Raw genomic sequence first — 15,089 nt, forward strand, 5'->3', positions numbered from 1 at the left:
TGTCGCTCAACTCAACACAATAATAAATGTCTAATGCGACTTACTGTAAGTGCATTCAACATTGGAGACATTCACCAAAAAGTGCCAAGAACTCTCAAGTGCATAAAAAATCACAAAATAAGCAAAGAATCCGCTCTTGAGTACTAAGTAGTCAGGAGAGATAGAGATGAATAGAGGGAAAACACTTTTCATCTAAATTCTGTCCAGTTGGAATAGATTCAGAACAGGGAACTAGGCCAACATATGCTTCTGCATTGAACAGCTGCGGTTGCTTCTCCTTTGTGATCAATGACCTTTATAGTTCCCCGTAGCCTGCGGTTCTCCGGTGGTGACGGTGTCTGTGTGGGTTCTCTGGTGGTGACGGTGTCTGGGTGGGTCCTCCGGTGGTGACGGTGTCCGTGTGGGTTCTCTGGTGGTGACGGTGTCCGTGTGGGTTCTCCGGTGGTGACGGTGTCCGTGTGGGTTCTCCGGTGGTGACGGTTTCCGTGTGGGTTCTCCGGTGGTGACGGTGTCCGTGTGGGTTCTCCGGTGGTGACGGTGTCTGGGTGGGTTCTCCGGTGGTGACGGTGTCCGTGTGGGTTCTCCGGTGGTGACGGTGTCCGTGTGGGTTCTCCGGTGGTGACGGTGTCCGTGTGGGTTCTCCGGTGGTGACGGTGTCCGTGTGGGTTCTCCGGTGGTGACGGTGTCCGTGTGGGTCCTCCGGTGGTGACGGTGTCCGTGTGGGTTCTCTGGTGGTGACGGTGTCCGTGTGGGTTCTCCGGTGGTGACGGTGTCCGTGTGGGTTCTCCGGTGGTGACGGTGTCCGTGTGGGTTCTCCGGTGGTGACGGTGTCCGTGTTGGTTCTCCGGTGGTGACGGTGTCCGTGTGGGTTCTCCTAGGCTGCTGCGGTTCACCCACGGCCCCTCCTTCCCGCCCTTCAAAGTCCCCGATGAAGACGCCAGTCTGATCCCCGCCGAGATGGACAACGACTGCGTGGCTCAGACCTGGTACCGCTTCCTGCACATGCTCAGGTACGCTCACGCCCTCGCCTTGACCCCCTGACCCCATGTTCACGTCCGAGAAGATGTGGCCTCCTCAGGGTCACGGCATCTTCTTGACCTCCTGACCCCATGTTCACGTCTGAGCCGACGTGCACGTTTGTGTGTCTGCTTCCTCACACAGCGTTTAAACCCTGTCAACATCCGCTGCTATTATCCATGTCTCAGCGATAAGGTGCAAATCGCACCACACTGAGTGTTTTACGGCCCTTTTGGCTCCTTGCTGTGAATCACTAGGCAGTGTGTTGGTACACACAAGTCTTTTTTAAAAGCGGTCGTTTCCTCCTCCCTTCATCTGGGACCCGCAGACAGTCTGTCTGCGGGGGCTGTGTGATAAGGGGTAGAGCCACTCTACAGAGCTTCATTCACCTCCCTGACGTGATGCAAATGTATGGAAATGACCCAGAAACGTCCCACTAGTGGGTGGCTAGCGCGCCCTTTAGGGGGCGTGCTACTGCTGCTGTTGATCGTGACATCGGTCTCCTGCGCTGCAAAGGACTCCAACGCACGCACCGGTGGATCCCCTCCGTGTTCGTTTGCATCCCTCGGCCCAGCTGTCCCAGGATGCACCTGGGCTGACCTGAAATCGCCCGGGGCGAGACAACACAATATTGCCATAACTCCAATGAGGAGTCAAAATAGCCCCCACGCCAAAACACCTCCCTCCCGGATAACAACCAAACAAAAACAGACACGCCCACACACACACACGCGCGCCCGTCATACTTTGCATGTGTCTCCAATAGCAACCCGGTGGACCTGAGCAACCCGGCCATCGTGAGCACCACGCCCAAGTTCCAGGAGCAGTTCCTGAGCTCCAGCGGCATCCCTCACGAGGTGGTGCTGCTGCCCTGCCTGAAGCAGCTGCCCCAGATCTTCTTCAGGGCCATGCGGGGGGTCAGCCGGCTGGTCGACGCCTTCCTGGGTAAGAAGGGGGTCCCGCGGCCTGTACCGTAAGGCGGGGACGGGGACGGGGGGGCGTTCAGGAGACGGACCAGGGCGAGTGTTTGAGAGACAGTTGGGATGTGGAGTAGTGTTCAAGAGATGGGCAACATGTAGGGTTTAAGAGACAGTTCACAGGTGGATTTAGAGTAGCGTTCGAGAGACGGCTAACTGTTTGGTTGGATCGTAGTAACAGGTGGATTTAGAGTAGCGTTCAAGAGACGACGTTTGGTTGGACCGTAGTAACAGGTGGATTTAGAGTAGCGTTCGAGAGACGGCTAACTGTTTGGTTGGACCGTAGTAACAGGTGGATTTAGAGTAGCGTTCGAGAGACGGCTAACTGTTTGGTTGGACCGTAGTAACAGGTGGATTTAGAGTAGCGTTCAAGAGACGACTAACCGTTTGGTTGGACCGTAGTAACAGGTGGATTTAGATTTGCGTTCAACAGGCGTAGAGTAGTATGTTTATTTCGTCAATCTAAAATAAATCTATTTCCTATCTATTTTTGGTTTCAATTTAAAGGTGTTTATTCAAACGACTGTGTGATATGACGGGTAACGTTCAGGAGATTGACCGCTGCTAGTGTTTAAGAGAGAGGACACTGGTGGACGTAGAGTAGTGTTCAAGAGATGGGCAACATGTAGTGTTTAAGAGATGGTACTGGTGGATGTGGAGTAGCGTTCAGGAGATGGACCACGGCTAGTGTTTAAGAGACAGGGTACTGGTGGATGTAGAGTAGCGTTCAAGAGCTAAACCAGGGTTGTGTTTAGGACATTGTAGTGGTGGATGTAGAGTAGCGTTCAGGAGATGGGGCGCGGCTAGTGTTTAAGAGACAGTTCACAAGTGGATGTAGAGTAGTGTTCAAGAGACGACTATCCGTTTGGTTGGACCGTAGTAACAGGTGGATTTACAGTAGCGTTCAAGAGGCGTTGAGTAGTATGTTTATGTACGAGTAGTATGTTTAATCTGCAATAAAAGTTACATTAAATAGTGTTAATTTAAAGGTATTTATTCAAACAACAGTGTGACACGACGGGGAGCGTTCAAGATGCAAACGCCACCCGCTTGGTTGGGATGCTACCTTTTACCTATGTTGCGTATTAATTTCACTAATTGCAAAATATTTGTTACAAATACATCTTACTAAATACAGTCCCATGATGGTTCAATACTCACTTCGGTGAGTATGAGATGATGCACAAAACCAACGCTGTGCTTGTGGGGACTAAAGCAGGTCCCAGCTACATCAGTAGTGGGCCGAAGTGTGAGTGTTCCCTGCTTGTAACGCGTTAGCATGTTGGCATGTACTTCTCTCCCCGACCTCTAGGTGTCTCTGTTGAGCTCAGAGAGCTGAGCAAGAGAGCAAGCTCTTTCAGTCCCGGCCTTCCTCATGGTATTAAAAACGACGGCCGCACATTTTGATATGCAAATGTGATTCGGGGTGACTGGGTGGTGATAATGATGATGAGGATGATGATGATGAAGATGGTGGTGAATGAGTGAATGCATGAATCTTTTGTGCTCCAGCCGTGTCGATTTTGTTTTTTCACCAACGAGATGATGCATCGACAGCACAAAATATATGGACATCCATCGAATCAAGATGGGTTAATAACAGGGATCAAAATCGAACAACCATTGAAGATCTTGTGGGGAAGGTGTGTGATTTGTATTAACAGGATTAACTAACCTTACTACTGTATCAATACCAAAACATTAATTTAACCCAAAGCATTAAGTTGTAATGCACAATCTATAGACTATTAACCAAGATTTAGTTTAAATACATTTGACTTTGCTCACTTATCCAAAACATGTTCTTGTGTGTGTGCAAAAAAACAGGAACAAAGGTACAGCAAGGTAAAAATACAAACATGAAAGCATTAAAAAAGAAACCATCATTCCTCCAAAAAACAAATCGATGCGTACCTTTCCTAACACCCGTCTGCGTCCACCTTTCCCCTCCCCCCCCGCAGGTATCTCCCGGCCCAGAGCGGACAGCGCCCCGCCCACCCCCGTCAACAGACTGAGCATGTCTCCGCCCCCCTCGGTCAACAACACCACGCCCCCTCACAGCCGCAAGCAGCGACACACGGCCGTCACCAAGACGACCAGCAAGAGCTCCTCCAGTGTAGGTGTCGCATCGTCGCGGTGTAGGGTCTAGCGTGGGTCCGCCGGAGCCCTCTGGTCGGAGGCCGTTCAGGTGGACTCCGGGTGGGGGCAGCGGGGCCAGGGAGCAAGGGTGGAAGGGCGTTCTTTATGAACAGAGGACATGCACGTAAGTGGCCCTCTAGTGGCGGGAGGAAGGGTGTTCTGGATTATGACCTTGGTGGTGGTGGTGCTGCTGTGTTAGCGAGTCGGGTGTGAGCGTGGGAGTTTAGTTCGACTTTTCTACTTCCTCCAGCTGATGTGAAATGGTACGGAATAAAAGAGGAACCGTGTTGGATGGAAGATGGGCTTCGTGTTACAGTAAAACAACGTGTTTACACAACAAGCTTCCGTACGGCTCGTCGGACCAGGCGTGAAGGTCGTAATGAGCTCTCTGATGAACCAGTGCGACAGGAAAACATGCTCTGTCGTATGTCAGGCTCATAGTCTAGAAATAACAACGTTAAGTAAGAACAGACCCAAAAGTGTCACGCTTACGAGGGTCGATCGCCTCCTTAGATGAACGGCGGATAAACCAAAGTCAATAGACGTTATTGGTACTCTACCACAACAACACTTTAACAGCCTATCGTGTTGTGTCTCGCCCTCGTTGTAACGGTGCCCTAAAGCAAAGGAGCCAAAGTAAATCAACCGAGCTCAACTCGTGCACAACAGCCTACTGCTCATCTCCATTCTGACCGCCCCCCACCCGTCCCTCCCCCTCACTGACCCTCCCCTCTCCACCCCCCCCCCCCCTCTTCAGGCCAGCGGGAGCCAACCAACCAAAGCCTCCCAGCAGCAGCAGCAGTCGTCGTCGCCCACCCTGCTGTCCAGCCCCAACCAGACCAGCTGGGAGTCGCGGCCCCTCCCCGCTTCGGCCCGGCCCAAGGTCAACAGCATCCTCAACCTGTTCGGCCAGTGGCTGTTTGACGCTGCGCTGGTGCACTGCAAGCTGCACAGCGGCATGAGCCGCGACCCCAGCATGACCGGTAAGTAGCCCCGCCCCGGAGCTAGCGTCCCGGCTAGCCCCCCCCCCTCGCTAAACTACGACGCAGGGGGGGGGGGGGGCTAGCCGGAGCTAGCGTCCTGGCTAGCCCCCCCCCCCCCCCCCCCCCCCCCCGCGGCGTAGCTTAGCGCTGCCCCGGAAGGGAGGATGAAACGAGCCGTCAAGCCGTGCCGTGCTGTCAATCAGGCCGGTTTCCATGGTGATCTGTGTCGCGGAGCCCCCCCCACCCCTCGTAGTCCACACAGTGCATTGCGTGGGGTCCGTCTCTAAAAGGTTCCCTATTTGACCCCCAGCCTCCCTCTCTAGTAACATTGCAGGCGGGCGACATCAGCCAGCCTGAGCGAATTTAAATAATTTAAATTAAAACAAGCTGGTTTTCTCGCTCCCCCTCTGCTCCCCACACTCCCGTTCGCCTCCGTCAGCCTCACCGAGAGGCTGCAGCGGTCCCCTCCAGTTTCATCCACCCTGACGATAGGTTGTCACGGCGACGTCAGTTGTCTGTGTGTTGCATGGGGGGTGGGGGGACGTCATCGTGGTTCACCACGGGTCTCCGTGGCGCTGTGTGTCGGTCCCGTCTGTCTGTCTGTCTGTCTCCCTTCTGTTCTGCGTCTCCTTTTAACTGTTGTTATGGTTGGGCCTTTGGTTTTGGTTCCTCTGTTTCGTTCTCTTTACCTTGCTTTGTGTGAGTGTGGGGGGGGGGGGGGGGGGGGGAGGGGGGTACCATTCAAACACCATCGTTCCAAACTGTCCCGCTCGTCAGACCAGATGAGACGGGTGGCGTTGCATGCATCCCATAATACTCAGTACAGTGTGTACAAACACTTTTTATAATCGCTCTACTCTTTAGATCAGTTTACTCTTACTTTTTACTGCATCAGGATCTCAATTGTCTTTGCCAACCAAGACCATAGTAAACATTTTAACGTTAAGTATGTTTTAATGAGTTTCGCTCAGACGTTTTTATTTCATAATGCTGCGTATTTTATTATTTATTATTTTATTTATTGTTTTGGATAATTATTGCCCAAGCAATAGTTTTTCAACTTTATTAAACATTTTTTAAATATTTTTACAGGGAAAACACACACATACGCACAGAGATACAAAACACAAGTACCATTCAGGTGGTATGGGAAAGAAAATAAATTGGGCGTAGAGGGTGGGCCATCTTCACGCTTCTCTAGTTCTGGACATTCGGACTGTTTGCATGCATGTGTCTGATTGGTGTATCAGTGAAGGGTCAAAGGTCATCCATTGAGGAGAACAAAAAAACAACGAATGAACACAATTCATCACTGACATGAATTGACGCCCAAAATATTGGCTCTGCTTTGATTTTCTGTCTCTTCACTATTTCTGTTATCTTACAGCCTCTTTTATCCAAATTCTCCTTTCTTATAAATCCTGTAAGTAGGAGCGGCAGTTCTTTTGACTTTCAGTCAGTTCTTGATCAATTCCTTGCCTTTTCTATTATTTGACCCTTTTGTCGCGATCATCTAATGATTTGTCATCCATTCTACTTCCTGTATCCATCCACACGCACACACGCTACTTCCTGTCATACGCCACAGCCGTCCGCATTACGTCAACAACGTCCCAAAGATGGTGGGAGGGTTCTCACCAACACCCTCGCCACATCATCTGAACTCCCCCCTCCACCTAACATCATTCTGTCGCCAGTTTGTGACAATGCAGCCTTTTTAATTTCTTCTTTCCTTTCTGCCACAACTAATCTTTGATTTGATCCAAGACCATCACCTAACAACTCCCCCTCTCTCTCACTCACCTCCCTCCCCCCTCACACACGCCTCATCGAGCAAGCTCAGCATTGTTCAGCCAGTTTTTTGTTCCGTGTGATTTGGTTATGTACTGTTAGTTGAGTTCAGTTTGCGAATCCATTGGTTTGGTGCCTCAATGCATGACGTGAATGGTCTGTGGCTTGGCGGTGACCGCGGAGTCATCCCAGACGCACGGGCACTGACACAGGGAATTTGCAGCTTGGGGAATGTTTTTCAAAGACGTTTAAACGGATTTAGTTTCACTTTCACTTTCCCATAGTTTTCCCCTCTGTGGGGATAACCACTATACCCGGGTTGGCAGGCATACTTTTGTGGCAAACTCTTTGTGTCAGAAGTCCCTCGTGGTTTGCCTTACTTTATGGCGTGAGTGAGCATTTGTCCTTTAAGTCTCCGTTCTTAACATTTCTTTATGATTTATTAAGTGTCCTGGTCTGTGTTTTGATTTGCACCTTCACGGTCGGTTTATTTTCGTCCGCTTCAGTTATTGTTGTCGTTGTTGTTGTCGTTGTTGTTGTTGGTGTGTGCATACCCCCCAGTATACTTTCCCCCCTCCGTTTGCTTCTTCCATGGTGTGCACCTGTCCCACTGTCACCCCCCCCCCCCCGCCCGGGCCCGCCCCACGCAGGGTCCTCTTGATGTGTGTGTGTCTCTGTGCAGCCATCGCCACCCAGGTGGGCCTGGAGCTGAGGAGGAAGGGGTCCCAGATGTCAGCCGACTCCATGGTGTCCAACCCCATGTTCGACGCCAACGAGTTTCCCGAGAGCTACGAGGCCGGCCGCGCAGAGGCCTGCGGCACGCTCTGCCGCATCTTCTGCAGCAAGAAGACCGGCGAGGAGATCCTGCCCGTCTACCTGTCCAGGTAACCCTAGTATTAGAGCGCCACCCTTCTACCTGTCCAGGTAACCCCAGCATCAAGGGACATCATGATAGACTGGGGCAGGATGGGGTAGATGAGACAGCAGGATGCTGGTTTGAACCCCTGTGTCAGCAGTCTACCTGTATTAAGCATCCTTGAGCCTCTGAGGCAGTTTCCTCTTCAGATGCTGGAGGTCCAAAATCTACATTGGAGTTTTCTCCCAAGTGTATATAAAAAAAATCCCTGCAAGATGCTTACATATAATATTAAGGATAAAAGGTTAGAAGCCTCTCTATGTATCAATAACTCAATGGTACATGATGGACCAATCACTGGCAGTGCTGAACTTTCCCTCCCTCCGCCCTGTGGGTTGCAGGTTCTACATGGTCCTCATCCAGGGCCTCCAGATCTCTGACTTCATCTGCCGGCCGGTGCTGGCCTCCATCATCCTCAACTCCTCCGCCCTCTTCTGCTCCGACCTGAAGGGCATCAACGTGGTGGTGCCCTACTTCATAGCCGCGCTGGAGACCATACTCCCAGACAGGTGAGGAAGCCCGCCTCGGATGCTCCTCTCTCATTGGCTGAGGAACGGATACTCCTCTTTCATTGGCCGAGTAACGGATAGTCAACTTTCATTGACTGATGATGCCATTTCCATCTCGGTTACGGAATTATATTACGACGGTTTGACTCCAGAATGTTCCATAGCATTTCCGTCGTCAAACGATGCGATCGTATATTCTGACCAGGTTTCAGGGATGCACGTCTTTTAAAGTAGTAGTGAAGTAGTTTTTAATGTAGATTTTCAGTTAAATCTTACCCCTTCGTGACATCACAAGTGGGAGTGCCCCCCCCCCCCCCCCCCCCCCCCAAACATGTGTGAGAGTTCAAATCTGGATCTACCCAGCATGCATCTCACCTTCACCTTCTGCCCCGTGCTCCTCAGGGAGCTGTCCAAGTTCAAGATGTACGTGAACCCCACAGAGCTGCGGAGGGCGTCCATCAACATCCTGCTGGCCATGCTGCCCCTGCCCCACCACTTTGGGAACATCAAGTCAGAGGTCGGTACTAAAGGCTACTCTACTATGAGTATACTTTACTCTTACTATACTAAATAAACATCAAGTCAGAGGTCGGTACTATAGGCTACTCTGCTATGAGTATACTTTACTCTTACTATACTAAATAAACGTCAAGTGGGAGGTCGGACTCGGTACTATAGGGTCCTCTACTATGAGTATACTTTACTCATACTATACCAGTACTTAATAAACATCAACTCAGAGGTAGGTACTATAGGAAACTAAACTAAAAATATACTTCACTTACTATGCTAGTAGTAAATAATCATACACTGAGGTGATACTATACTCTGAAAATACTTTACTAATACTGTACTAATACAAGATAATATACTGTATTGCCAATACTAAATTAATACTATCCTGTACTAATACTTGACTATACTACCACTCCTGTACTATTACTTGACTCCACTTTTCTATACTACTACTGTACTATACTGCCCTTATAACGTATGCTAGTTCTAAGTCAAACGATACAAAGCATCAACAGTGCTCTGTGTTGAAGGTTCTGCTGGAGGGGAAGTTCAGCGAGGAGGAGAGCTCTCCTCACGACCAGCCCGTCTCCTTCCTGTCATTGAGGCTACGGCTGGTCAATGTCCTGATCGGAGCCCTGCAGACGGAGACCGACCCTACCAACACACAGCTCATTCTGGGTAATGTAGTCCCCACCGACACACAGGTCATTCTGGGTAATGTAGTCCCTACCGACACACAGGTCATTCTGGGTAATGTAGTCCCTACCGACACACAGATCACTCTGGGTAATGTAGTCCCCTCCAACACGGAGATCATTCTGGGTAATGTAGTCCCCACCGACACACGGATCATTTTTGGTAATGTAGTCTTCACCAACACACTGCTCATTCTGGGTAATGTAGTCCTCCCCACCAACACACAGCTCATTCTGGGTAATGTAGTTCCCACCGACACGGCTTACTCTGTGTAATGTAATGCATACAGAGAGTAATCAAATTAAACTTTTTTAACGTCAGTTTGTCCCCGATTTCAGGTGCCATGCTGAACATCGTCCAGGATTCAGCGCTGCTGGAGTCCATCGGCACACAGAATGAAACGGTGAGACTCACCCCCAACAAATGAAGCCACGCACTGGCCAAAGGAGATGTACCTCCTACCTCCTGCTGCTCCAAGTCTTAACTCATGACCACACCTCGCGTTCCCACCGCCCAAAGTGGTGAGGCGTGCTGGGCCGAAGTCGACCGCCGGTTCGAAGCGCGGCATTAGTGTCCATGAACCGAGGTTGTCGGTTTGTTTGTGCGTCGGCCCTTGGGTGTGCAGGGTTGTCGCGACTAAAGGTTTGTGCGTCGGCCCACGCGTTTCCAGGGTTGTCGCGACCTAAGGTCCGTGCGTCTCTCTTTGCGTCCGCAGGGCAGCGTCGACGGCAGCCACTCGGGCTCCAGGAACCAGAGCCACAGCCGCACCAACAGCGGCGTCAGCTTCAACAGCGGGGGCGGCGTGGAGCCCACCAGCCCCGATTCTGAGCGCCCGTCCCAGGCCCTGCTGAGAGACTACGGTAGGCAGGCGCCGTCCGCCAGCCGTGGAGGTCCCCCCCCCTGCCGGGGCTGTACGTCCACGTCCGTGGGGGCGTTGGAACGGGCTGGTGGCTGGAAGTGGCCGCCTGCTCGGGGAGACTGGATGGGAGTTAGGCGCTCAGAGTAAATGTGTTATTTTAGATAAGATAAAACGTTATAACCCCTCCTGGAGGGGAAATTCGTGGGTTACAGCTCAGCAGCAGTGAAAGACACTGAATATAATACTATACTATAAAAACACAAGGTAGTGTAAAGGAAAACAAAAATAGATGCTTAAGTAAATTCTAAAGTAATGAAAAACAGAACAAAAAGTATAAATTATAAAGTGGGCAGTACTTTTACTTATTTAAATATTAAAGTGTTTAAATGCAAATGTTAAAATGTTAAAAAAAAACACAGAGTCCTGCACACACCTTATGTCTCCGGAGGGCCGTGTGTTTTACCACAGTAGTCGCACTGATGCAACGGGAACCAAATTATAAATGACACAGCCGTCATGTCGTTTGACTCCTGAGCTAAATATGAATTGGATCTTTAAATCACTCCTGGAGCTCGCTTTAATTTGCACTCTACAACTGGTCAGGGTTAGGTCATACAAACCATGTGTCACACGATATAATGTCGGAGTGGACACAAAGATGATAATGTTCTAGAATATAGACAGAAGAAGGTAGGTGAGACACTCTTTGACGTGACGGTATAAAAACAGGAGAGTGTAGATGTAATAGTACCAGCATTAATGCTTTGCAACACACCTTCAGTTCCTAACATAAGTCTCGGCGTTGGACAACACATACACCCTTCCGCCTGTAGAAGGCAGCCCAACTGATGGAGCATAGCCCCTCTCCTCGTCTCAAACAGACTTTCTGTAAGCTTTCCATGTGGGCTGCATTGTTGCATGGGTCAGCTGGGCTTGGAGCAGCCATGGGTCTACTGGGAGGCGTGGCCGTCCGATGTTAACCAACATGTGCACTAACATGATGACCGTGTTCTCCTCAGCCAACGTGGTCAAAGTGATCTGGAGGGTTAAGAAACGCTGGGTGAAATGTCTCTGTAGGTCTCGCTGAGGTTCTGCTGTGATGCCGTGTCTTTAGTTTCTGATGTGAAGCTCTAAAGCCGGACATAAGTCTCAGACTTTAAAGTTTCTGTCCTCATCTTCTCAGTCTTTTGTCTTCTCAGTCTTGTGTGCGAACTTTGAGTGAAGTGCCCTATGTTTTTTTTATGAAACCTGTTCTCATTGTGAGTGACTTTAACAAACCATAGTATTATTCGTGTTACATTGCCTGTCACTTTGGATGGAAGCTCAATTTAAATGTTAATACAAAAAGCCGCAACTCAACAAATATGTCCTCAAGCCCACCCTTATATGGACGTCCTGGTCCCACATGAGATTTAGCGCAGGTGTTTCAAACTTGCATGCATCTTTTTTCCTAATTGCTATTTGACAAATTAGAATTTGCTACAGCTCGTCAAAGATTTGATTTGACTTTAAAGTATTAAACTCCCACAATACATAAACACATTCTGGAGGCTCCAGTGTTCGTTCCATGTCATATACACCCGTGTATATGTACGCTTATGAGGGCTAATGCTAACATGCAACAGATCAGCTCTGTTGCATGCATGAGCATGTTAACAGCAGCCATGTGTGCGGGGTTGGGATGTTAGCGGTGTGATGCTAACAGCAGCAATGTGATGCTAACAGCAGCCATGTGTGCGGGGTTGGGCTGTTAGCGGTTAGATGCTAACATTAGCCATGTGTGCGGGGTTGGGCTGTTAGCGGTGTGATGCTAACAGCAGCAATGTGATGCTAACAGCAGCCATGTGATGCTAACAGCAGCCATGTGTGCGGGGTTGGGCTGTTAGCAGCGTGATGCTTGCTCCTGTGTGCTCCAGCCTTGGTGTTGTCCTTCATGCTCCTGTCCTCTGCTCCTCCTCTGCTCCTCCTCTGCTCCTCCCCTGTGTGGTGGCCGGTATTTCGGGTGTGATATGCTTCAGGTGTTTCAGATACGGCCGCTGGCCTGCTGGTGCGCAGCATCCACCTGGTCACCCAGAGACTCAACTCCCAGTGGAATCAGGACATGAGCATCTCACTGGCCGCCCTGGAGCTGCTGGCCGGCCTGGCCAAGGTGAGGCGCCCCCCAGTGGACACTCCTGGTATCATGCCGGGTTCAGGATGTCTCAATGTTGTGTGACATTATCCATCGTGGTTATGTCTGTGAAAGTGAAAGTGAAAGGTGTATGTGATGTATACGGAGGATTATTGCCATTTTCTTTGGGTTCTGAATTTAGTCTCAGATTCCTGACTTTAAACTCAGAGATTAAAGTCAGAACTCCAAAAAAATAATCACATGTGGACTCTTCCGTAGATTTGTATTTTATTGTATTTCAAATTTTATTCATCACTTTCAATTTTCCCCAACTTTTGACTCTTGAGCTCCTGTAACAAGATACTTTCCCTCGTGTGGGTTGAATAAAGTTAGCTTGTCCTAAATTAGCAACGGCCTCCTTCATCAGTACCCACTACTGGCTATGTAACAGACGTTCCTCTTGTGTGTCCGGCTCCAGGTAAAGGCCGGAGTGGACTCGGCGGACCGGAAGCGGGCGGTCTTTGCCATCTGTCTCTACATCGTGTACCAATGCAGCCGGCCAGCCCCGCTCCAGTCCCGGGACCTCCACTCCATGATCGTAGCCGCCTTCCAGTTCCTCTGCGTGTGGCTCACTGAGCACCCCGACATGCTGGACGAGAAGGTAGGGCTCCCTGGGTCTGGTAGAGCAGAAGACCAGAACCTGGCTCCGATCCCCGTTCCTCCATCAGTCCCTCGTGGGCCTATCCTCAAGCCCTGAGTAAAGATATGGGTCAAAGAGCTGCCTGAGGTATTGGGTCTCTTGGCGGTTACTTGCATTTATGAGGCTGCGTCTGTGATTCTGAGCATAGAAAACGTGCTTAAAGTCTGATGCTGAGGTCGATGGGAGCCATCACTGTTTACTGTAGCTGTAAGCTTTGCGTCGTTAAAGTGGTTGTATAGGTACTATAAAAACATAAACCGATCTTTACATTTGATTGAAGAACAAAGGGCACTATGGCCACACACCGTTTGATGGAATGTTATACCAGACCTCTTGCGTATGTATGTTGTACGTCCTATCACTTAAAGTACGCACGGATGTTACGCAATACATCCTCTAGAGGGCAGTGACAGTCGTGTCACAAATTACCGGCATCGACAATCGCAAACATGGCATCTGTAGAGGAGATGATTTTGCTTTGTGTCATCCGAAATCGGCAAAAAAAAGGCGCAAAAAGTGTAGGCCTACTGGTGGCATTTGACAGTGGTGGATTCAATGATTCGTTTCCGTGACTCATTTCGCGTGATTCAGTTCGCCAGGAGGAGTCGTTCGCGAATCGTTCGTTCGTTCGTTCGTTCAGTCGAGTTTGTGGTATGATGCGGTAAATCGCATCATGGAATGGACCCCATTGCACGGTTCTCATCTGAGTCAGTCAGACTTAGTGGAGTTAGTGCTACCGGAAACTCGTTCGTTCGTTCAGTCGAGTTTCCGGTGAATCGAATGGTGAACGAGATGACCAAACGAACGAGAGAGACGAACCGGTTCAGTTCGTTCGTCCTAAAGACTCGGTCATTCGAACCGAACGAGCCAACACTATGTGACACTTCTCACCAACCCGCAGATTCTCTCCTCAAAATGTTGCGGCATTTTTAAATGACCAGTTACAACTCATTGCCAGAGCAGGTGAACAATAAAATAAAAAGGTCAGGTGTATAGTATGATATAAGTATAAAACGTTAAATACAATATATCATATAATACATATCAGATATTATACTACTCTCTATTTTCGCGAATGGTTGGACTTCTGACTATACTGCCGCTTCGATTTCCGTTGGTAGTGCTCCGTTTCTCCCGAAGCACTCCGGATTCGTAAGCTCAGAGGCGACGGACCCACTGACGGACGAAACACCTCCGGGACCGGACGAAAGGGTTCCTATCCGTATCCACCGTAGGGTGTGACTGGGCCTTTATCCCAGCTACCTTTGTTGTATCCGGAGAATGGGTTAACCTAGCGACTGTTAGTGCTTGGCACTTGGTACTATGAACGTCCTTCCTGTACCGGCAGCGATATTGTTGTCTCTCCTTCTTCTGACAAATGTACTTGAAATGTATTTTATAGTACAAATGTACTATAAATGTAGTCTGCTGAAGGCCCTCAATGTTAATGTAAATGTTGTACAACATGGCGGCCCCGGGCTGAGGCAGCGTTGTTTCTCGTGTGGAGCAGGCCTGCCTGGTGGAGGTGCTGGAGATCGTGGAGTTGGGGATCTCAGGCAGCAAGTCCCGGCAGGAGCAGGAGGTCCGGCACAAGGGGGACAAGGAGCACAACCCCGCCTCCATGAGGGTGAAGGACGCCGCCGAGGCCACCCTCTCCTGGTCAGTCACAGTCCTGGGCTCCAGCAGAGGCTGGGCCACAGTCTTCATCATAGCCTTCATCAGGATCCTCATCATAGTCTTCATCATAGCCTTCATCATAATCCTTATTATAGTCTTCGTCATAATCCTAATCATAGTCTTCATCATAGTCCTCATCATAATCCTCATCATAATCCTCACCATAGTCTTCATAATAATCCTCACCATGGTCTTCATC

At 49.8% G+C, this 15,089-nt stretch overlaps 1 protein-coding gene across 7 annotated transcripts in view; it reads left to right on the top strand.

Moving 5' to 3' along the window:
* Positions 1 to 15,089, top strand: part of ralgapb (Ral GTPase activating protein non-catalytic subunit beta) — a 34,629-nt gene that overhangs the window by 5,683 nt on the left and 13,857 nt on the right. For 2 of the 7 annotated variants that reach the window (XM_030357968.1, XM_030357977.1), the window contains exons 6-20: positions 879 to 1,010; positions 1,784 to 1,962; positions 3,307 to 3,372; positions 3,822 to 3,839; positions 3,956 to 4,110; positions 4,891 to 5,116; positions 7,590 to 7,791; positions 8,165 to 8,332; positions 8,735 to 8,849; positions 9,379 to 9,526; positions 9,883 to 9,947; positions 10,260 to 10,404; positions 12,422 to 12,552; positions 12,992 to 13,174; positions 14,724 to 14,872. In XM_030357968.1, coding sequence (XP_030213828.1) covers positions 879 to 1,010; positions 1,784 to 1,962; positions 3,307 to 3,372; positions 3,822 to 3,839; positions 3,956 to 4,110; positions 4,891 to 5,116; positions 7,590 to 7,791; positions 8,165 to 8,332; positions 8,735 to 8,849; positions 9,379 to 9,526; positions 9,883 to 9,947; positions 10,260 to 10,404; positions 12,422 to 12,552; positions 12,992 to 13,174; positions 14,724 to 14,872 — 2,082 coding nt within the window. The remainder of the gene's footprint in view (positions 1 to 878; positions 1,011 to 1,783; positions 1,963 to 3,306; positions 3,373 to 3,821; positions 3,840 to 3,955; positions 4,111 to 4,890; positions 5,117 to 7,589; positions 7,792 to 8,164; positions 8,333 to 8,734; positions 8,850 to 9,378; positions 9,527 to 9,882; positions 9,948 to 10,259; positions 10,405 to 12,421; positions 12,553 to 12,991; positions 13,175 to 14,723; positions 14,873 to 15,089) is intronic. The other 5 variants (XM_030357987.1, XM_030357997.1, XM_030358006.1 and 2 more) reach the window with 3 other exon arrangements.

Source organism: Gadus morhua, chromosome 1, assembly GCF_902167405.1.
Source record: "Gadus morhua chromosome 1, gadMor3.0, whole genome shotgun sequence".
In the NCBI taxonomy this organism is placed as follows: domain Eukaryota; kingdom Metazoa; phylum Chordata; class Actinopteri; order Gadiformes; family Gadidae; genus Gadus; species Gadus morhua.